This window comes from Rhinoderma darwinii, unplaced genomic scaffold (genome assembly GCF_050947455.1).
Source record: "Rhinoderma darwinii isolate aRhiDar2 unplaced genomic scaffold, aRhiDar2.hap1 Scaffold_1008, whole genome shotgun sequence".
Taxonomy (NCBI): Eukaryota; Metazoa; Chordata; class Amphibia; order Anura; family Rhinodermatidae; genus Rhinoderma; species Rhinoderma darwinii.
The window spans coordinates 1-25,307 of record NW_027461890.1 but is presented as its reverse complement, the minus strand read 5'-3'; the positions used below and the strand labels follow the sequence as shown (position 1 = coordinate 25,307).

General features: G+C 50.9%; 1 protein-coding gene across 1 annotated transcript in view; it reads right to left on the bottom strand.

Annotated features, from left to right (window-relative positions):
* LOC142698239 (choline/ethanolamine transporter flvcr2a-like) overlaps positions 1-20,944 on the bottom strand; it is a 39,325-nt gene extending 18,381 nt beyond the window's left edge. Inside the window, 7 exon segments of the mRNA XM_075847878.1 lie at positions 11,423-11,528; positions 11,685-11,795; positions 15,525-15,628; positions 15,698-15,765; positions 15,849-15,986; positions 16,162-16,303; positions 20,240-20,944. Of these exon segments, the coding sequence (XP_075703993.1) occupies positions 11,423-11,528; positions 11,685-11,795; positions 15,525-15,628; positions 15,698-15,765; positions 15,849-15,986; positions 16,162-16,303; positions 20,240-20,815 (1,245 nt within the window). The 5' untranslated portion in view covers positions 20,816-20,944.
* Between the last annotated feature and the right edge of the window lie 4,363 nt (positions 20,945-25,307).

The window sequence follows — 25,307 nt, the reverse complement described above, 5'->3', positions numbered from 1 at the left end:
CCTGACAGATACATAGTGATATATCCTGCAGATTATTACACCACTGACCTCTCTACAGATCTGCAGAACATTGCTCCTCTACCTCCTGACAGATACATAGTGATATATCCTGCAGATTATTACACCACTGACCTCTCTACAGATCTGCAGAACATTGCTCCTCTACCTCCTGACAGATACATAGTGATATATCCTGCAGATTATTACACCACTGACCTCTCTACAGATCTGCAGAACATTGCTCCTCTACCTCCTGACAGATACATAGTGATATATCCTGCAGATTATTACACCACTGACCTCTCTACAGATCTGCAGAACATCGCTCCTCTACCTCCTGACAGATACATAGTGATATATCCTGCAGATTATTACACCACTGACCTCTCTAGAGATCTGCAGAACATTGCTCCTCTACCTCCTGACAGATACACAGTGATATATCCTGCAGATTATTACACCACTGACCTCTCTACAGATCTGCAGAACATTGCTCCTCTACCTCCTGACAGATACATAGTGATATATCCTGCAGATTATTACACCACTGACCTCTCTACAGATCTGCAGAACATCGCTCCTCTACCTCCTGACAGATACATAGTGATATATCCTGCAGATTATTACACCACTGACCTCTCTACATCTGCAGAACATTGCTCCTCCACCTCCTGACAGATACATAGTGATATATCCTGCAGATTATTACACCACTGACCTCTCTATAGATCTGCAGAACATTGCTCCTCCACCTCCTGACAGATACATAGTGATATATCCTGCAGATTATTACACCACTGACCTCTCTACAGACCTGCAGAACATCGCTCCTCTACCTCCTGACAGATACATAGTGATATATCCTGCAGATTATTACACCACTGACCCCTCTACAGATCTGCAGAACATTGCTCCTCCACCTCCTGACAGATACATAGTGATATATCCTGCAGATTATTACACCACTGACCTCTCTACAGATCTGCAGAACATTGCTCCTCTACCTCCTGACAGATACATAGTAATATATCCTGCAGATTATTACACCACTGACCTCTCTACAGATCTGCAGAACATTGCTCCTCTACCTCCTGACAGATACATAGTGATATATCCTGCAGATTATTACACCCCTAACCTCTCTACAGATCTGCAGAACATCGCTCCTCTACCTCCTGACAGATACATAGTGATATATCCTGCAGATTATTACACCCCTAACCTCTCTACAGATCTGCAGAACATCGCTCCTCCACCCCCTGACAGATACATAGTGATATATCCTGCAGATTATTACACCACTGACCTCTCTACAGATCTGCAGAACATTGCTCCTCTACCTCCTGACAGATACATAGTGATATATCCTGCAGATTATTACACCACTGACCTCTCTACAGATCTGCAGAACATCGCTCCTCCACCTCCTGACAGATACATAGTGATATATTCTGCAGATTATTACACCACTGACCTCTCTACAGATCTGCAGAACATTGCTCCTCTACCTCCTGACAGATACATAGTGATATATCCTGCAGATTATTACACCACTGACCTCTCTATAGATCTGCAGAACATTGCTCCTCCACCTCCTGACAGATACATAGTGATATATCCTGCAGATTATTACACCACTGACCCCTCTACAGATCTGCAGAACATTGCTCCTCCACCTCCTGACAGATACATAGTGATATATCCTGCAGATTATTACACCACTGACCACTCTACAGATCTGCAGAACATTGCTCCTCTACCTCCTGACAGATACATAGTGATATATCCTGCAGATTATTACACCACTGACCTCTACACATCTGCAGAACATTGCTCCTCTACCTCCTGACAGATACATAGTGATATATCCTGCAGATTATTACACCACTGACCTCTCTACAGATCTGCAGAACATCGCTCCTCTACCTCATGACAGATACATAGTGATATATCCTGCAGATTATTACACCACTGACCTCTCTACAGATCTGCAGAACATCGCTCCTCTACCTCCTGACAGATACATAGTGATATATCCTGCAGATTATTACACCACTGACCTCTCTACAGATCTGCAGAACATTGCTCCTCTACCTCCTGACAGATACATAGTGATATATCCTGCAGATTATTACACCACTGACCTCTCTACAGATCTGCAGAACATTGCTCCTCTACCTCCTGACAGATACACAGTGATATATCCTGCAGATTATTACACCACTGACCTCTCTACAGATCTGCAGAACATTGCTCCTCTACCTCCTGACAGATACATAGTGATATATCCTGCAGATTATTACACCACTGACCTCTCTACAGATCTGCAGAACATCGCTCCTCTACCTCCTGACAGATACATAGTGATATATCCTGCAGATTATTACACCACTGACCTCTCGAGGTCTGCAGAACATTGCTCCTCTACCTCCTGACAGATACATAGTGATATATCCTGCAGATTATTACACCACTGACCTCTCTACAGATCTGCAGAACATCGCTCCTCTACCTCCTGACAGATACATAGTGATATATCCTGCAGATTATTACACCACTGACCTCTCTACAGATCTGCAGAACATCGCTCCTCTACCTCCTGACAGATACATAGTGATATATCCTGCAGATTATTACACCACTGACCTCTCTACAGATCTGCAGAACATTGCTCCTCTACCTCCTGACAGATACATAGTGATATATCCTGCAGATTATTACACCACTGACCTCTCTACAGATCTGCAGAACATCGCTCCTCTACCTCCTGACAGATACATAGTGATATATCCTGCAGATTATTACACCACTGACCTCTCTACAGATCTGCAGAACATTGCTCCTCTACCTCCTGACAGATACATAGTGATATATCCTGCAGACTATTACACCACTGACCTCTCTACAGATCTGCAGAACATTGCTCCTCCACCTCCTGACAGATACATAGTGATATATCCTGCAGATTATTACACCACTGACCTCTCTACAGATCTGCAGAACATTGCTCCTCTACCTCCTGACAGATACATAGTGATATATCCTGCAGATTATTACACCACTGACCTCTCTACAGATCTGCAGAACATCGCTCCTCTACCTCCTGACAGATACATAGTGATATATCCTGCAGATTATTACACCACTGACCTCTCTACAGATCTGCAGAACATTGCTCCTCTACCTCCTGACAGATACATAGTGATATATCCTGCAGATTATTACACCACTGACCTCTCTACAGATCTGCAGAACATCGCTCCTCTACCTCCTGACAGATACATAGTGATATATACTGCAGATTATTACTCCACTGACCTCTCTACAGATCTGCAGAACATCGCTCCTCTACCTCCTGACAGATACATAGTGATATATCCTGCAGACTATTACACCACTGACCTCTCTACAGATCTGCAGAACATTGCTCCTCTACCTCCTGACAGATACATAGTGATATATCCTGCAGATTATTACACCACTGACCTCTCTAGAGATCTGCAGAACATTGCTCCTCTACCTCCTGACAGATACATAGTGATATATCCTGCAGACTATTACACCACTGACCTCTCTACAGATCTGCAGAACATTGCTCCTTCACCTCCTGACAGATACATAGTGATATATACTGCAGATTATTACTCCACTGACCTCTCTACAGATCTGCAGAACATTGCTCCTCTACCTCCTGACAGATACATAGTGATATATCCTGCAGATTATTACACCACTGACCTCTCTACAGATCTGCAGAACATCGCTCCTCTACCTCCTGACAGACACATAGTGATATATCCTGCAGATTATTACACCACTGACCTCTCTACAGATCTGCAGAACATTGCTCCTCCACCTCCTGACAGATACATAGTGATATATCCTGCAGATTATTACACCACTGACCTCTCTACAGATCTGCAGAACATTGCTCCTCTACCTCCTGACAGATACATAGTGATATATCCTGCAGATTATTACACCACTGACCTCTACAGATCTGCAGAACATCGCTCCTCCACCTCCTGACATACATAGTGATATATCCTGCAGATTATTACACCACTGACCTCTCTAGGGATCTGCAGAACATTGCTCCTCCACCTCCTGACAGATACATAGTGATATATACTGCAGATTATTACACCACTGACCTCTCTACAGATCTGCAGAACATTGCTCCTCTACCTCCTGACAGATACATAGTGATATATCCTGCAGATTATTACACCACTGACCTCTACAGATCTGCAGAACATTGCTCCTCTACCTCCTGACAGATACATAGTGATATATCCTGCAGATTATTACACCACTGACCTCTCTAGAGATCTGCAGAACATTGCTCCTCTACCTCCTGACAGATACATAGTGATATATCCTGCAGATTATTACACCACTGACCTCTCTACAGATCTGCAGAACATTGCTCCTCTACCTCCTGACAGATACATAGTGATATATCCTGCAGATTATTACACCACTGACCTCTACAGATCTGCAGAACATTGCTCCTCTACCTCCTGACAGATACATAGTGATATATCCTGCAGATTATTACACCACTGACCTCTCTACAGATCTGCAGAACATCGCTCCTCTACCTCCTGACAGATACATAGTGATATATCCTGCAGATTATTACACCACTGACCTCTACAGATCTGCAGAACATCGCTCCTCCACCTCCTGACATACATAGTGATATATCCTGCAGATTATTACACCACTGACCTCTCTAGGGATCTGCAGAGCATTGCTCCTCTACCTCCTGACAGATACATAGTGATATATCCTGCAGATTATTACACCACTGACCTCTCTACAGATCTGCAGAACATCGCTCCTCTACCTCCTGACAGATACATAGTGATATATCCTGCAGACTATTACACCACTGACCTCTCTACAGATCTGCAGAACATCGCTCCTCTACCTCCTGACAGATACATAGTGATATATCCTGCAGATTATTACACCACTGACCTCTCTACAGATCTGCAGAACATCGCTCCTCTACCTCCTGACAGATACATAGTGATATATCCTGCAGATTATTACACCACTGACCTCTCTACAGATCTGCAGAACATTGCTCCTCTACCTCCTGACAGATACATAGTGATATATCCTGCAGATTATTACACCACTGACCTCTCTACAGATCTGCAGAACATCGCTCCTCTACCCCCTGACAGATACATAGTGATATATACTGCAGATTATTACTCCACTGACCTCTCTACAGATCTGCAGAACATTGCTCCTCTACCTCCTGACAGATACATAGTGATATATCCTGCAGACTATTACACCACTGACCTCTCTACAGATCTGCAGAACATTGCTCCTTCACCTCCTGACAGATACATAGTGATATATACTGCAGATTATTACTCCACTGACCTCTCTACAGATCTGCAGAACATTGCTCCTCTACCTCCTGACAGATACATAGTGATATATCCTGCAGATTATTACACCACTGACCTCTCTACAGATCTGCAGAACATCGCTCCTCTACCTCCTGACAGACACATAGTGATATATCCTGCAGATTATTACACCACTGACCTCTCTACAGATCTGCAGAACATTGCTCCTCCACCTCCTGACAGATACATAGTGATATATCCTGCAGATTATTACACCACTGACCTCTCTACAGATCTGCAGAACATTGCTCCTCTACCTCCTGACAGATACATAGTGATATATCCTGCAGATTATTACACCACTGACCTCTACAGATCTGCAGAACATCGCTCCTCCACCTCCTGACATACATAGTGATATATCCTGCAGATTATTACACCACTGACCTCTCTAGGGATCTGCAGAGCATTGCTCCTCTACCTCCTGACAGACACATAGTGATATATCCTGCAGATTATTACACCACTGACCTCTCTACAGATCTGCAGAACATCGCTCCTCTACCTCCTGACAGATACATAGTGATATATCCTGCAGATTATTACACCACTGACCTCTCTGCAGAACATCGCTCCTCTACCTCCTGACAGATACATAGTGATATATCCTGCAGATTATTACACCACTGACCTCTCTACAGATCTGCAGAACATCGCTCCTCTACCTCCTGACAGATACATAGTGATATATCCTGCAGATTATTACACCACAGACCTCTCTACAGATCTGCAGAACATCGCTCCTCTACCTCCTGACAGATACATAGTGATATATCCTGCAGATTATTACACCACTGTCCTCTCTACAGATCTGCAGAACATTGCTCCTCTACCTCCTGACAGATACATAGTGATATATCCTGCAGATTATTACACCACTGACCTCTCTACAGATCTGCAGAACATTGCACCTCCACCTCCTGACAGATACATAGTGATATATCCTGCAGATTATTACACCACTGACCTCTCTACAGATCTGCAGAACATTGCTCCTCCACCTCCTGACAGATACATAGTGATATATCCTGCAGATTATTACACCACTGACCCCTCTACAGATCTGCAGAACATTGCACCTCTACCTCCTGACAGATACATAGTGATATATCCTGCAGATTATTACACCACTGACCTCTAGAGATCTGCAGAACATTGCTCCTCTACCTCCTGACAGATACAGTGATATATCCTGCAGATTATTACACCACTGTCCTCTCTACAGATCTGCAGAACATCGCTCCTCCACCCCCTGACAGATACATAGTGATATATCCTGCAGATTATTACACCACTGACCTCTCTACAGATCTGCAGAACATCGCTCCTCCACCGCCTGACATACATAGTGATATATCCTGCAGATTATTACACCACTGACCTCTCTACAGATCTGCAGAACATCGCTCCTCTACCTCCTGACAGATACATAGTGATATATATTGCAGATTATTACACCACTGACCTCTCTACAGATCTGCAGAACATTGCTCCTCTACCCCCTGACAGATACATAGTGATATATCCTGCAGATTATTACACCACTGACCCCTCTACAGATCTGCAGAACATCGCTCCTCTACCTCCTGACAGATACATAGTGATATATCCTGCAGATTATTACACCCCTAACCTCTCTACAGATCTGCAGAACATCGCTCCTCTACCTCCTGACAGATACATAGTGATATATCCTGCAGATTATTACACCACTGACCTCTCTACAGATCTGCAGAACATTGCTCCTCTACCTCCTGACAGATACATAGTGATATATCCTGCAGATTATTACACCACTGACCTCTCTACAGATCTGCAGAACATTGCTCCTCTACCTCCTGACAGATACATAGTGATATATCCTGCAGATTATTACACCACTGACCTCTCTACAGATCTGCAGAACATCGCTCCTCTACCTCCTGACAGATACATAGTGATATATCCTGCAGATTATTACACCACTGACCTCTCTACAGATCTGCAGAACATCGCTCCTCTACCTCCTGACAGATACATAGTGATATATCCTGCAGATTATTACACCACTGACCTCTCTAGGGATCTGCAGAGCATTGCTCCTCTACCTCCTGACAGATACATAGTGATATATCCTGCAGATTATTACACCACTGACCTCTCTACAGATCTGCAGAACATTGCTCCTCTACCTCCTGACAGATACATAGTGATATATCCTGCAGATTATTACACCACTGACCTCTCTAGGGATCTGCAGAGCATTGCTCCTCTACCTCCTGACAGATACATAGTGATATATCCTGCAGATTATTACACCACTGACCTCTCTGCAGAACATCGCTCCTCTACCTCCTGACAATGTCATGTTCTGCAGATTATTACACCTCTAGTGCTGGGGGAGCGCACTCTGCACTGGATAAAGTTCATTGTTGGCCGGACTCTGGGGAATGTCAGATATGTCTAATCTTTTAACTCTTCCTCTGCCAGAATCACACAATCATTTCTTTCATTTTGTATTTTCTGCACAGTTCATGAGAGAAGCGGCGCCCAGAACAGCCAATCAAAACAAACTCCTGTCTGCCCCATCACCATGAATGATGTGCGATCACGGGGCTGCGGTCACTTCACTGTCCCTTTTATATATTTCACCTCCCAATTACCACACAGAGGAAGGTAAAAAAATACCTTTATAGCTCCTCCCATAACAGGGTGACGCGACTACACCCGATCTAATCTACAAACTGGATGACCTCGCCCTTAACAGATTGACCCCGCCCTACATATGACCCCGCCCTACATATGACCACGCCCTACATATGACCACGCCCTGCATGACCACGCCCTACATATGACCCTGTCCTAATCAACAGATTGTCAAAGGAGTGAAATCACCCGCCGCGCGCCACCTTTATGAAAAAGATGAATATATTCAGGGAGGAGGGGGATGGGAGGAGAGCGCTGCGGGGGTTAATCAGACTCCACTTTTCTTTGTTCTGTGAACGCGGCTGATTTTCTGTCCGGTTTCCAGTCTCTTCGTCGTTGTCCACGTGCGCGGTCTGCTGAGCGGAGGGAGAGGTGGAGCCGACGCAGCGCCTCGTTGTGTTCATGGGGCGTCTTATAAATGGGGGAGGGGGAAAGGATCGGTGAATCATTTTATTTCGGATCCTGTAGACTTCTTCATGACGTTGGTGTCCGGGTGGGCGACATTGCGGATCAGTCGGCGGTTTCATCGTGTCCGATCTGTGGAGCAGCCGGAAGTTTATCGTTACAGGAGGAAGAAGCCGCTAGAAACCAGGAGGAGGTTCTGTATCCGGCCCCCTCCCCCGCTGAGGAGATTACGGGGGGGGGGGGGGGGGGGGGGAGTTATTGTAATTGTCTCCGCTGTTATCTGCAGTATTTCGGACGTTTCGCGTCTCGCGCTCTTCATTTGCTGCATTTCAATTCACGGCTTTAGTTTTCGCCCCGTCCCCGGGGGTTCAGCGAGTTCCTTCAGATAATCCATTGTTCTCAGCTTGTAAATGTTTTTCCGTTCTATAAATCTTTCCACCGGACTGACGGACAGAGGGACTGACGGAGGGACAGAGGGAGGGACAGAGGGATTATTCTTCTCACACGAGGATTAACCGTTGCTCTAAATACCAAAATCCATTCATTTCAGGTCATCGCAGATCGGACGCTCGTCGCACGAAACCCGTTTACCCCGAGATCGAAAAAGAGAACGGCCGTCCTAGAGCTCCGTCCGTCCGTCCAGTCACCGAGAACATGGAGCAAGAAAGTGTCACGAGCAACGCAGCGAATAAAGGCCAGAAAACAATCTGACAACGGAGGAAACATTGGGAGGGGCCAAGAAACTATAAACCAAAGAAGCCGAACGTCAACTACTCAATACAATACATTCCCGCCCTCGTGGGGCGATCCGACATTATTTCATCAAAGATGGAGGAAGAGCCATCAATAAAAGACAAAAGCACCGGCCGCAAATGACCCGTCCCAAATCACAAGGACGACGCGACCTCAGGACGACCCCGGACAGAAAACATCTGAGTAAAGCAGAAATCTGAGGACGAGGCCACAACTTCCCCAAAATGAGGAACATGAAGCCTCGGACGACCTTCCGGCTCCACCTGCTGAACTTCATTTTGAAGAAAAATAATTGTGTGTTCTATGAATGTTTTATTTTAGGTACCGCTATGGGGGCGGCATGTGCGCCAATAGTGGGGGCAGATATTGTTCTTACAGATAAATAAGCCGCATCACACGTCTGTCTATGAGATGTTACATGGGGCGTTGTATTCATCTGGAAAGGCACGGCAGACCTTGTGGAGGAATGTATCGTTACACTAAATAACACCCCCCTGTACAGCCAGAAATCCATCCCTTCTCTGCACGTGGAAAGAATTACAAGAGAGGAAGGTGAACGGATAACGGATTTATCCGGATAGAAGAAGCTCGGAGGGACAGTAGAGGGAATATGAGGGACTTCTGCGCCTGTGACACCTTCAAAATAAGATCCTGAGATCTAAGCGGTCATCAGGGAGACGGAACCGTAAAAGAGCGTGAACCGAGACGAAGCAGCGCCAACCGCCACGCCCCATGGAAGACTAATGGGTGATAATGCGGGACCCCAGATACCGTGGCTAGAGAAAAGGAAGAACGTTCTGACATGAAGGAGCACCGCGACGCTTCACGTGTAAGGCTGGATTCACACGAGCATGTTCAGTCTGTAAAGGACGGAACGTATTTCGGCCGCAAGTCCCGGACCGAACACAGTGCAGGGAGCCGGGCTCCTATCATCATAGTTATGTACGATGCTAGGAGTCCCTGCCTCTCCGTGGAACTTCTGTCCCGTACTGAAAACATGATTACAGTCCCGAACAGTTGTCCGGCAGCGAGGCAGGGACTCCTAGCGTCATACATAACTATGATGCTCCCTGCACTGTGTTCGGTCCGGGACTTGTGGCCGAAATACGTTCCGTCCATTACGGACCGAACACGCTCGTGTGAACCCAGCCTGAGAAGAAGCGCACAAGATCCGCAACTTTATCCACACAAATCCGGCTCCATTTCCCAGATAGAAAGCACCCGGTGTAGCCCACGTGGCGTTATTTACGGTCTCCCGGAGGATTCCTCCATCTTCTCACAATAACAAAACACTAAAGAAAACCAAAAATGGCAACTGCCGCCAAATAAGACGAAATATTAACTGAGAACAAATGAAGAGCGCAAGACGTGAAACGTCCGAAATACTGCAGATAACAGCGGAGACAATTACAATAACTCCCCCGCCCGTAATCTCCTCAGCGGGGGAGGGGGCCGGATACAGAACCTCCTCCTGGTTTCTAGCAGCTTCTTCCTCCTGTAACGATAAACTTCCGGCTGCTCCACAGATCGGACACGATGAAACCGCCGGCTGATCCGCGATGTCGCCCACCCGGACACCAACGTCATGAAGAAGTCTACAGGATCCGAAATAAAATGATTCACCGATCCTTTCCCCCTCCCCCATTTATAAGAAGCCCCATGAACACAACACGGAGTCCACCTGAACTCACCGCCCAGGAAGAAGCCGGGACACCAACGAAACGCATGTCCTCATGATTCCTTCTGACTGACACCAGATAGCAATACCATCACTCATCCAGCACTGCCCAATGATAGGGAGGAAAGAAGAACAACTCTCATCATCCACCCCGGGACCGCTCTGATCAGACTGATACTTGTAGTCCAGCTGTCATATTCTGCTCCTTAGAGGCACGAGAAGCGGCAATAGGGGGAGGGGAGTGCGCGGCCGCTGCGTCTGCTCCACCTCGCCCTCCGCTCAGACAGACCGCGCACGTGGACAACCACAAGGGGGACGAAGAGACTGGAAACCGGACAGAAAATTCAGCGCAGCGCTTTCCTCTCATCCCAACCCCCTTTTCAAAACTCGCAACATGAGAACCCCCGTTTCTGACCGCAGCCGATACAATACACGACTAGAACAGAAAGCCGTCAGTTCCACGTACCTGTGCCGACACGTTGAGGAGTCCGGACGATGTTCCCTCCGATTCTGGATGTGTTAATTCTGCAGCAAACTCAAAGCCCAGAGGAAGATACCCAGTCATAAAGAACCTGGGGGGAGGGGACACCGTCATCTCTGCGCTCCCCGACACCCCAAAATTATACCAAACCTCAACTAGAACCTGCTATGTGAAGGGTGGAGCACAAGGGGAACTGTCGCCACATGTACACCAAGCTCTACTCCATTTGCATTCAACTTTTACTCACCCCAAACACCCTGCTGTAACGAAGACGAGCCAGAGGTACCCAAGATCCAAGGTGAACGTGAAGACCAGCATCCCCACCAGCGAGAAGACGTAGACACCCAGGGTGGTCTGTCTGAGAGAGAGACCCCGAGAGCATGAGCCGACACCCCCAACTAGAGCCCCCTCACCCTTCTCACACTCCTCATACTCAGCCCCCGCCCTTCTCCTCACACTCGGCCCCCCCCGCCCATCCTCCTCCTCCTCCTCACACTCGGCTCCCCCGCCCATCCTCCTCCTCACACTCGGCCCCCCCCCGCCCTTCTCCTCACACTCGGCCCCCCGCCCATCCTCCTCCTCCTCCTCACACTCGGCCCCCCCCGCCCTTCTCCTCCTCTTCACACTCGACCCCCCCGCCCTTCTCCTCCTCTTCACACTCGACCCCCCCGCCCTTCTCCTCCTCCTCACACTCGGCCCCCCCGCCCTTCTCCTCCTCCTCACACTCGGCCCCCCGCCCTTCTCCTCCTCCTCACACTCGGCCCCCCGCCCTTCTCCTCCTCCTCACACTCGGCCCCCCCGCCCTTCTCCTCCTCCTCACACTCGGCCCCCCCCGCCCACCCTCCTCCTCACACTTGGCCCCCCCTGCCCTTCTCCTCACTCGGCCCCCCCGCCCTTCTCCTCCTCCTCACACTCGGCCCCCCCACCCTTCTCCTCCTCACACTCGGCCCCCCCGCCCTTCTCCTCCTCACACTCGGCCCCCCCGCCCACCCTCCTCCTCACACTCGGCCCCCCCGCCCACCCTCCTCCTCACACTCGGCCCCCCCCTTCCCTTCTCCTCCTCCTCACACTCGACCCCCCGCCCACCCTCCTCCTCCTCACACTCGGCCCCCCCGCCCATCCTCCTCCTCCTCCTCCTCACACTCGGCTCCCCCGCCCATCCTCCTCCTCACACTCGGCCCCCCCCCGCCCTTCTCCTCACACTCGGCCCCCCGCCCATCCTCCTCCTCCTCCTCACACTCGGCCCCCCCCGCCCTTCTCCTCCTCTTCACATTCGACCCCCCCGCCCTTCTCCTCCTCTTCACACTCGACCCCCCCGCCCTTCTCCTCCTCCTCACACTCGGCCCCCCCCGCCCTTCTCCTCCTCCTCACACTCGGCCCCCCCGCCCTTCTCCTCCTCCTCACACTCGGCCCCCCGCCCTTCTCCTCCTCCTCACACTCGGCCCCCCCGCCCTTCTCCTCCTCCTCACACTCGGCCCCCCCGCCCACCCTCCTCCTCACACTTGGCCCCCCCTGCCCTTCTCCTCACTCGGCCCCCCCGCCCTTCTCCTCCTCCTCACACTCGGCCCCCCCACCCTTCTCCTCCTCACACTCGGCCCCCCCGCCCTTCTCCTCCTCACACTCGGCCCCCCCGCCCACCCTCCTCCTCACACTCGGCCCCCCCGCCCACCCTCCTCCTCACACTCGGCCCCCCCCTTCCCTTCTCCTCCTCCTCACACTCGACCCCCCGCCCACCCTCCTCCTCCTCACACTCGGCCCTCCCTGCCCTTCTCCTCCTGCTCACTCGGCCCCCCCGCCCTTCTCCTCCTCCTCACACTCGGCCCCCCCCGCCCTTCTCCTCCTCCTCACACTCGGCCCCCCCGCCCTTCTCCTCCTCCTCACACTCGGCCCCCCCGCCCTTCTCCTCCTCCTCACACTCGGCCCCCCCGCCCTTCTCCTCCTCCTCCTCGGCCCCCCCTCCTTCACACTCGGCCCCCCGCCCACCCTCCTCCTCACACTCGGCCCCCCGCCCACCCTCCTCCTCACACTCGGCCCCCCCTGCCCTTCTCCTCACACTCGGCCCCCCCTGCCCTTCTCCTCCTCCTCACACTCGGCCCCCCGCCCTTCTCCTCCTCCTCACACTCGGCCCCCCCGCCCTTCTCCTCCTCCTCACACTCGGCCCCCCCCGCCCTTCTCCTCCTCCTCACACTCGGCCCCCCCGCCCTTCTCCTCCTCACACTCGGCCCCCCCGCCCTTCTCCTCCTCCTCACACTCGGCCCCCCCGCCCTTCTCCTCCTCCTCACACTCGGCCCCCCACCCTTCTCCTCCTCACACTTGGCCCCCCCGCCCACCCTCCTCCTCACACTCGGCCCCCCCTGCCCTTCTCCTCCTCCTCACACTCGGCCCCCCGCCCTTCTCCTCCTCCTCACACTCGGGCCCCCCCGCCCTTCTCCTCCTCCTCACACTCGGGCCCCCCCGCCCTTCTCCTCCTCCTCACACTCGGCCCCCCCGCCCTTCTCCTCCTCCTCACACTCGGCCCCCCCGCCCTTCTCCTCCTCACACTCGGCCCCCCCGCCCACCCTCCTCCTCACACTCGGCCCCCCCCTTCCCTTCTCCTCCTCCTCACACTCGACCCCCCGCCCACCCACCTCCTCCTCACACTCGGCCCTCCCCGCCCTTCTCCTCCTGCTCACTCGGCCCCCCCGCCCTTCTCCTCCTCCTCACACTCGGCCCCCCCCGCCCTTCTCCTCCTCCTCACACTCGGCCCCCCCGCCCTTCTCCTCCTCCTCACACTCGGCCCCCCCCGCCCTTCTCCTCCTCACACTCGGCCCCCCCGCCCTTCTCCTCCTCCTCACACTCGGCCCCCCCGCCCTTCTCCTCCTCCTCACACTCGGCCCCCCCGCCCTTCTCCTCCTCCTCCTCGGCCCCCCCTCCTCCTCACACTCGGCCCCCCGCCCACCCTCCTCCTCACACTCGGCCCCCCGCCCACCCTCCTCCTCACACTCGGCCCCCCCTGCCCTTCTCCTCCTCCTCACACTCGGCCCCCCCGCCCTTCTCCTCCTCCTCACACTCGGCCCCCCCGCCCTTCTCCTCCTCCTCACACTCGGCCCCCCCGCCCTTCTCCTCCTCCTCACACTCGGCCCCCCCGCCCTTCTCCTCCTCCTCACACTCGGCCCCCCCGCCCTTCTCCTCCTCCTCACACTCGGCCCCCCCGCCCTTCTCCTCCTCCTCACACTCGGCCCCCCCCCGCCCTTCTCCTCCTCCTCACACTCGGCCCCCCCGCCCTTCTCCTCCTCCTCACACTCGGCCCCCCCGCCCTTCTCCTCCTCCTCACACTCGGCCCCCCCTGCCCTTCTCCTCCTCCTCACACTCGGCCCCCCGCCCTTCTCCTCCTCCTCACACTCGGGCCCCCCCGCCCTTCTCCTCCTCCTCACACTCGGCCCCCCCGCCCTTCTCCTCCTCCTCACACTCGGCCCCCCCGCCCTTCTCCTCCTCCTCACACTCGGCCCCCCCGCCCTTCTCCTCCTCCTCACACTCGGCCCCCCCGCCCTTCTCCTCCTCCTCACACTCGGCCCCCCCGCCCTTCTCCTCCTCCTCACACTCGGCCCCCCCGCCCTTCTCCTCCTCACACTCGGCCCCCCCCGCCCACCCTCCTCCTCACACTCGGCCCCCCCGCCCTTCTCCTCCTCACACTCGGCCCCCCCGCGCTTCTCCTCCTCGCACTCGGCCCCCCCGCCCACCCTCCTCCTCACACTTGGCCCCCCCCCGCCGTTCTCCTCCTCCTCACACTCGGCCCCCCGCCCTTCTCCTCCTCACACTCAGCCCCCCCGCCCTTCTCCTCCTCCTCACACTCGGCCCCCCTGCCCTTCTCCTCCTCCTCACACTCGGCCCCCCCGCCCTTCTCCTCCTCACACTCGGCCCCCTCGCCCTTCTCCTCCTCACACTTGGCCCCCCCGCCCTTCTCCTCCTCACACTCGGCCCCCCGCCCTTCTCCTCCTCCTCCTCCTCACACTCGGCCCCCCGCCCTTCTCCTCCTCACACTCGGCCCCCCCGCCCTTCTCCTTCTCCTCCTCACACTCGGCCCCCCCGCCCTTCTCCTCACACTCACTTGTAGGTCTTTGTCCTGTCCAGCCAGAAACCAGTGACCAGCGCTCCGCACATTCCCGCCACCGTGATAGTCAGACCAATGCGTCCAGCGTTCACCTCTTCTCCCTGTACGGAAAAGCGGATGATGAGAGGCGGCCATACTTACCGGGTCACACATGCTGATCATCCACTTACGGGGTAGTACTCGGTCACCATGCGGTTTAATAGGGTGGATAGAGAGTAGAAAGCTCCGGTGTTCAGTCCTGAAATCATGGAGAAAGTCACTCAGTAAAGTAATGGAGGCCCATGGGTCTCTGTCCACCTCGGGGCCTAACCAACAACTCACCGTATGAAACAACCAGCAGGATGAAGTTTGGGTTCTTCAGGAGCCGCAGAATGGAGAATTTGTAGGAATACTGGACATCAGAAGAGTGCTGCACCGCCTGAGCCAACGTGGGGGGCAGCGGAGGCCCGTCCTGAAATACTGAACCCAATATAAACTGAAGTAAGAGGCCCAACGAGTACTACAACCCCTGCCAAGCTAGTCACTCCCCACCAATATTCCTCTACTCAATATACCCCCAACATGTCCTGTACTGATCCCACAGCTCACCCTGTCCTGTATCTCTACTATAACTTTATATTTGGGTGTCGCGTACCAAAAATGACCAGGGCGAAGAGAAGAGTCGCCACTGCCGCTGTCCCGTAGAACATGATGCTGATATGATATGAGAGCTGCTCCTTATCTTCTATGTTGGGAACCAGGATCGGGGGTAATAGGAACCCCACCGCCACCCCAAGCTGCAAAATAGAGGGGATACAGTCCAAATATCTCTGCTCTGTAGATACAGTCTCAGGGAACTACAACCACGTGCAGAGGCCACAGTCACACCGAACTACAACCACGTGGAGAGGCCACAGTCACACCGAACTACACATGCAGAAACCACAGTCACACCGAACTACAACCACGCGGAGAGGCCACAGTCAAAGGCGACTACAACCACGCCGAGGGGCCACAGTCACACCGAACTACAACCACGCGGAGAGGCCACAGTCACACCGAACTACAACCACACAGAGAGGCCACAGTCACACCGAACTACAACCACACAGAGAGGCCACAGTCACACCGAACTACAACCACGCGGAGAGGCCACAGTCACACCGAACTACAACCACGTGGCGAGGCCACAGTCACATGCGACTACAACCACGCCGAGAGGCCACAGTCACAAAGAACTACAACCACATGGAGAGGCCACAGTTACAGCAAACTACAACCACACGGAGAAGCCACACTCACAGGGAACTACAGCCACACGGAGAGGCCAAAGTCACAGGGGACCACAACCACACGGAGAAGCCAGTCACAGGGGACCACAACCCCACGGAAAGAGGCCACTGTCACAAAGAACTACAACCACAGGGAAAGAGACCACAGTCATAGCGAACTACTACACGGAGAGGCCAGAGGGAACTACAACCCCACAGAGGCCACATTCGCAGGGGACTACAACCCCACAGAGAGGCCACATTCACAGGGGACTACAACCCCACAGAGAGGCCACATTCACAGGGGACTACAACTCCACAGAGAGGCCACATTCACAGGGGACTACAACCCCACAGAGAGGCCACATTCACAGGGGACTACAACCCCACAGAGAGGCCACAGACAAAAGGGAACTACAACCACACGGAGAAACCACAGTGAACTACAGTCACACGGAACTACAACCACAAGTAGAGGCCACAGTCACACCGAACTACAACCACAAGTAGAGGCCACAGTTACGGGGAACTAGAAACCACACGGAGAGGCCACAGTGACAGAGAACTACAACCATATGGAGAGGTCACAGTCGCACGGAACTACAACCACATGAAGCTGTCACAGTGAACTTACAACCACACGGCGAGGCCACAGTCACAGTGAACTACAACCACATGAAGATGTCATGGTGAGCCACAACCACACGGAGAAGCCAGTCACAGGGAACTACAGTTACACGGAGAGGTCACAATCACACGGAACTACAACCACAGGGAGAGGCCACAGTCACAGGGATATACAACCACATGGAGAGGCCACAGGAAACTACAACCACACAGAGAGGCCACAGGAAACTATAATCACACGGAGAGGCCACAGGTTACTACAACCACACGGAGAGGCCACAGTCACAGGTTACTACAACCACACGAAGAGGCCACAGTCACAGCAAACTACAACCACACGGAGAGGCCACAGTTACAGGGAACTACAACCACACGGAGAGGCCACAGTTACAGGGAACTACAACCACACGGAGAGGCCACAGTCGCACGGAACTACAACCACATGAAGATCTCACAGTGAACTACAACTACACGGAACTACAACCACACGGAGAAGCCACATTCACAGTAAACGAACCACACGGAGAGGTCGCAGTGACATACAACCAGACGCAGAGGCCACAGTCACAGAGAACAACAAAACGGAGGGGCCACAGTCACAGGGAACTACAACCAGACGGAGAGGCTACAGTCACAGGTTACTACAACCACACGGAGAGGCCACAGTCACAGGAAACTACAACCACACGGAGAGGCCACAGTCACAGGTAATTACAAAGACACAAAGGCCACAGTCACAGGAAACTACAACCACACGGAGAGGCCACAGTCACAGGGAACTACAACCACATGGAGAGGCCACAGTCACAGGGAACTACAACCACATGGAGGCCAGTCGCAGGAACTGCAACCACATAGAGATGTCATAGCGAACTACAACCACACGGAGCTACAACCACACGGAACTACAACCACACGGAACTACAACCACACGGAGAGGCCACAGTAACGGAACTACAACCACACGGAGAGGCCACAGTAACGGAACTACAACCACACTAAGAGGACAGTAACAGGTTACTACAACCACACGGAAAGGCCAGAGTCGCAGGGAACTACAACCACACGGTGAGGCCACAGTCACAGAGAACAACCAAACGGAGAGGCCAGAGTCACAGGGAACTACAACCAGACGGAGAGGCCACAGTCACAGGTTACTACAACCACACGGAGAGGCCACAGTCACAGGAAACTACAACCACACTGAGAGGCCACAGTCACAGGGAACTACAACCACACAGAGAGGCCACAGTCACAGCAAACTACAACCACACGGAGAGGCCACAGTTACAGGTAATTACAAAGACACAAAGGCCACAGTCACAGGAAACTACAACCACACGGAGAGGCCACAGTCACAGGGAACTACAACCACACGGAGAGGCCACAGGGAACAACAACCACACGGAGAGGCCACAGTCACAGGGAACTACAACCACACGGAGAGGCCACAGTCACAGGGAACTACAACCACATGGAGGCCACAGTCACAGGAAACTACAACCACATGGTAGCCAGTCGAACGGAACTGCAACCACACGGAGAGGCCACAGTCACAGGGAACTACAACCACACGGTGAGGCCAGTGTCACAGGAAACTACAACCACACGGAGAGGACAGTCACAGGTTACTACAACCACACGGAGAGGCCACAGTCACAGCAAACTACAACCACACAGTGAGGCCACAGTCACAGGAAACTACAACCACACGGAGAGGCCACAGTGAACTACAAACACACGGAGGGGCCACAGTCACAGGAAACTACAACCACAGGGAGAGGCCACAGTCACAGGGAACTACAACCACACAGAGAGGCCACAGGCTACTATAACCACACGGAGAGGCCACAGCCATAGGTTACTACAACACGGAGAGGCCACAGCCACAGTTTACTACAACCACCCGGAGCTGCCACAGGTTTCTACAACCACACGGAGAGGCCACAGGTTACTACAACAACACGGAGAGGCCACAGCCACAGGTTACTACAACCACACGGGGAGGCCAAGTCACAGTGAACTACAACCACACGGAGAGGCCACAGTCACAGGTAACTACAACCACACGGAGAGGCCACAGTCACAGGTAACTACAACCACACGGAGAGGCCACAGTCACAGGTAACTACAACCACACGGAGAGGCCACAGTCACAGGTAACTACAACCACACGGAGAGGCCACAGTCACAGGTAACTACAACCACACGGAGAGGCCACAGTCACAGGTAACTACAACCACACGGAGAGGCTACAGTCACAGGAAACTACAACCACACGGAGAGGCTACAGTCACAGGAAACTACAACCACACGGAGAGGCCACAGTCGCACGGAACTACAACTACACGGTGAGGCCACAGTCGCATGGAACTACAACTACATGGAGATGTCACAGTGAACCACAACCACATGTAGAGGCCACAGTCACACGGAACTACACCCATATGAAGATGTCACATTGAACTACAACCACAGGGAGAGGCCACAGTCTCAGGAAACTACAAACACACGGAGAGGTCACAGGGAACTACAACCACATGGAGAGGCCACAGTCACAGGGAACTACAACCACACAGGGAACTACAACCACACAGAGAACTACAACCACACGGAGAGGCCACAGTCACGGGTAAATACAACCACATGGAGAGGCCACAGTCGAACGGAACTACAACTACATGGAGAAGCCAGTCCCATGGAAATACAACCACAGTCACCGGTAGAGGATACTCTCTGATCTTCACACCGATGACTGCAGCTTATAGAATAGCAGCCATCAGGGAGTGGGTGAGGTAGAACAACTACCCCCAGAAAGTTGGTGGAGGCACTTACCTGATTGCCAAATACTGCAACAGAGCAGGCGGTGGAGACTTCAGTTGAGCTAAACCACACGGACGCAATGTGTGACGGCATTCCCAGGATGAAGACTTGCGCCGTCGCACATATCAACTGTCCAAACAGCGTTACACCATACAGGTCCGGCCGCGCGCTGCCAGTCTTAATCCAGGCGCCCAGACAGTTGAGTCCCGAGCCAATGAGTGCAATGATCCGCAGGCCACGTGTGTCCAGCAGCCAGGCCACGGGGAATATAAGCGGTATGTACACCAGCATGTAGGACATGGACAGCCAGTCAATGGCGAGGCTGCCGACACCATAGTAGTCAATGAAGATGTTGCTGATGATCCCGAACTGCAGCCACTGGAAGGCATTACTCAGCGAGTAGGAGCTGAAGAGGAGCACCATGACCCAGCGCCGGGCGTACAGCTTAGTCACGTGGCCCCCCGGCGGCTGGACAGTGTCCCCATTGGTGACAAGCTCAGCCGCAGCGTTCTTTTCTGTGCTATCGTTTTTGGGGTGCAGTAGATCTCGCCCTAAGCGTCCCTCATTCTCTATTGTGGCAGTACTCATGACGTATCGGCAGATCTCTGGACACAAGAGCTGACCATCCACTGTCCCATCCTGCTATGTCCCTAACACTCTGCACCTCGGTCACCCGCTCTCTAAAGAATAAACAAGTATCCCCTCCCCCTGTAATCTCACCCCCTCCGCCCACTCAGACTGTCCCTATCATTACTAGATGTCTCTCCAAGCCCTGACCTTATGGGACAGTCTCGTCTTCTCCGTAACAGTCTCTTCTATGGGACAGTCTCCTCTTCTCTATGGGACAGTCTCCTCTTCTCTATGGGACAGTCTTCTCTTCTCTATGGGACAGTCTCCTCTTCTCTATGGGACAGTCTCCCCTTCTCTATGGGACAGTCTCTTCTTCTCTATGGGACAGTCTCCTCTTCTCTATGGGACAGTCTCCTCTTCTCTATGGGACAGTCTCCCCTTCTCTATGGGACAGTCTCTTCTTCTCTATGGGACAGTCTCTTCTTCTCTATGGGACAGTCTCTTCTTCTCTATGGGACAGTCTCCTCTTCTCTATGGGACAGTCTCCTCTTCCCTATGGGACAGTCTCCTCTTCTCTATGGGACAGTCTCCTCTTCCCTATGGGACAGTCTCCTCTTCTCTATGGGACAGTCTCCTCTTCTCTATGGGACAGTCTCCCCTTCTCTATGGGACAGTCTCCCCTTCTCTATGGGACAGTCTCCTCTTCTCTATGGGACAGTCTCCCCTTCTCTATGGGACAGTCTCCCCTTCTCTATGGGACAGTCTCCCCTTCTCTATGGGACAGTCTCCCCTTCTCTATGGGACAGTCTCCCCTTCTCTATGGGACAGTCTCCCCTTCTCTATGGGACAGTCTCCTCTTCTCTATGGGACAGTCTCCTCTTCTCTATGGGACAGTCTCCCCTTCTCTATGGGACAGTCTCCTCTTCTCTATGGGACAGTCTCTTCTTCTCTATGGGACAGTCTCCCCTTCTCTATGGGACAGTCTCCCCTTCTCTATGGGACAGTCTCCCCTTCTCTATGGGACAGTCTCCCCTTCTCTATGGGACAGTCTCCTCTTCTCTATGGGACAGTCTCCTCTTCTCTATGGGACAGTCTCTCCTTCTCTATGGGACAGTCTCTCCTTCTCTATGGGACAGTCTCTCCTTCTCTATGGGACAGTCTCTTCTCTGTGGGACAGTCTCCCCTTCTCTATGGGACAGTCTCCTCTTCTCTATGGGACAGTCTCCTCTTCTCTATGGGACAGTCTCCCCTTCTCTATGGGACAGTCTCCCCTTCTCTATGGGACAGTCTCCTCTTCTCTATGGGACAGTCTCCCCTTCTCTATGGGACAGTCTCCCCTTCTCTATGGGACAGTCTCCCCTTCTCTATGGGACAGTCTCCCCTTCTCTATGGGACAGTCTCCCCTTCTCTATGGGACAGTCTCCCCTTCTCTATGGGACAGTCTCCCCTTCTCTATGGGACAGTCTCCTCTTCTCTATGGGACAGTCTCCTCTTCTCTATGGGACAGTCTCTTCTTCTCTATGGGACAGTCTCCCCTTCTCTATGGGACAGTCTCCCCTTCTCTATGGGACAGTCTCCCCTTCTCTATGGGACAGTCTCCCCTTCTCTATGGGACAGTCTCCTCTTCTCTATGGGACAGTCTCCTCTTCTCTATGGGACAGTCTCTCCTTCTCTATGGGACAGTCTCTCCTTCTCTATGGGACAGTCTCTCCTTCTCTATGGGACAGTCTCTCCTTCTCTATGGGACAGTCTCTTCTCTGTGGGACAGTCTCCTCTTCTCTATGGGACAGTCTCCCCTTCTCTATGGGACAGTCTCCTCTTCTCTATGGGACAGTCTCCCCTTCTCTATGGGACAGTCTCCCCTTCTCTATGGGACAGTCTCCCCTTCTCTATGGGACAGTCTCCCCTTCTCTATGGGACAGTCTCCCCTTCTCTATGGGACAGTCTCCCCTTCTCTATGGGACAGTCTCTCCTTCTCTGGTCACTTGTAGCTGATGACTCTTCCTCTAATTTTCTCAGTATAAACTGTCTAGTCAGCAAAATCCCTCCTGTCCCCTGGTCTCTCCGCTCCTTCCTCTTCTCCCCCGGTCTCTCCGCTCGTCCTGTCCCCTGGTCTCTCCGCTCCTTCCTCTTCTCCCCCGGTCTCTCCGCTCGTCCTGTCCCCTGGTCTCTCCGCTCCTTCCTCTTCTCCCCCGGTCTCTCCGCTCGTCCTGTCCCCTGGTCTCTCCGCTCCTTCCTCTTCTCCCCCGGTCTCTCCGCTCGTCCTGTCCCCCGGTCTCTCCGCTCCTTCCCCCGAACTTTAGCTCGTACGTTTCTCAGTAACTAAAAGTTTTCACATCCCGGCATTCTCTCCCTTGCCCCGCCCCTGCCCCTGATTGGTCAGCAGTTGAGAAAGACTTTATTAAACGCCTCTTCCTCAAAGCGAAAATACGACACGCCCTCCCGGCGTCATACCTATTCAACCAACCACTAAGAAGACACCTCGTGATCACACACTGCGACTCCTCCCAGAATTTGACACATTCATTGCGTTCTCCCAGGTTTACAAGTGTTACAATGTATCCAGTGACCACGCCCCCTAAACGCCTGTATTCTCATATATACTGCCTCCTATATACAAGAATATAACTACTATAATACTGCCCCCTATATACAAGAATATAACTACTATAATACTGCCCCCTATATACAAGAATATAACTACTATAATTCTGCCCCTATATACAAGAATATAACTACTATAATACTGCTCCTATATACAAGAATATAACTACTATAATACTGCCTCCTATATACAAGAATATAACTACTATAATACTGCTCCTATATACAAGAATATACCTACTATAATACTGCTCCTATATACAAGAATATAACTACTGTAATACTGCTCCTATATACAAGAATATAACTACTATAATACTGCTCCTATATACAAGAATATAACTACTATAATACTGCCCCTATATACAAGAATATAACTACTATAATACTGCTCCTATATACAAGAATATAACTACTATAATACTGCTCCTATATACAAGAATATAACTACTATAATACTGCTCCTATATACAAGAATATAACTACTATAATACTGCATCCTATATACAAGAATATAACTACAATAATACTGCCCCTATATACAAGAATATAACTACTATAATACTGCTCCTATATACAAGAATATAACTACTATAATACTGCTCCTATATACAAGAATATAACTACTATAATACTGCTCCTATATACAAGAATATAACTACTATAATACTGCATCCTATATACAAGAATATAACTACAATAATACTGCCCCTATATACAAGAATATAACTACTATAATACTGCTCCTATATACAAGAATATAACTACTATAATACTGCTCCTATATACAAGAATATAACTACTATAATACTGCCCCCTATATACAAGAATATAACTACTATACTACTGCATCCTATATACAAGAATATAACTACTATAATACTGCCCCCTATATACAAGAATATATCTACTATAATACTGCTCCCTATATACAAGAATATAACTACTATAATACTGCTCCCTATATACAAGAATATAACTACTATAATACTGCTCCTATATACAAGAATATAACTACTATAATACTGCCCCTATATACAAGAATATAACTACTATAATACTGCCCCTATATACAAGAATATAACTACTATAATACTGCCCCTATATACAAGAATATAACTACTATAATACTGCCCCCTATATACAAGAATATAACTACTATAATACTGCCCCCTATATACAAGAATATAACTACTATAATACAGCCCCCTATATACAAGAATATAACTACTATAATACCGCCCCTATATACAAGAATATAACTACAATAATACTGCCCCTATATACAAGAATATAACTACTATAATACTGCTCCTATATACAAGAATATAACTACTATAATACTGCTCCTATATACAAGAATATAACTACTATAATACTGCATCCTATATACAAGAATATAACTACAATAATACTGCCCCTATATACAAGAATATAACTACTATAATACTGCTCCTATATACAAGAATATAACTACTATAATACTGCTCCTATATACAAGAATATAACTACTATAATACTGCCCCCTATATACAAGAATATAACTACTATACTACTGCATCCTATATACAAGAATATAACTACTATAATACTGCCCCCTATATACAAGAATATATCTACTATAATACTGCTCCCTATATACAAGAATATAACTACTATAATACTGCTCCCTATATACAAGAATATAACTACTATAATACTACCCTCTATATACAAGAATATAACTACTATAATACTGCCCCTATATACAAGAATATAACTACTATAATACTACCCTCTATATACAAGAATATAACTACTATAATACTGCCCCTATATACAAGAATATAACTACTATAATACTGCCCCTATATACAAGAATATAACTACTATAATACTGCCTCCTATATACAAGAATATAACTACT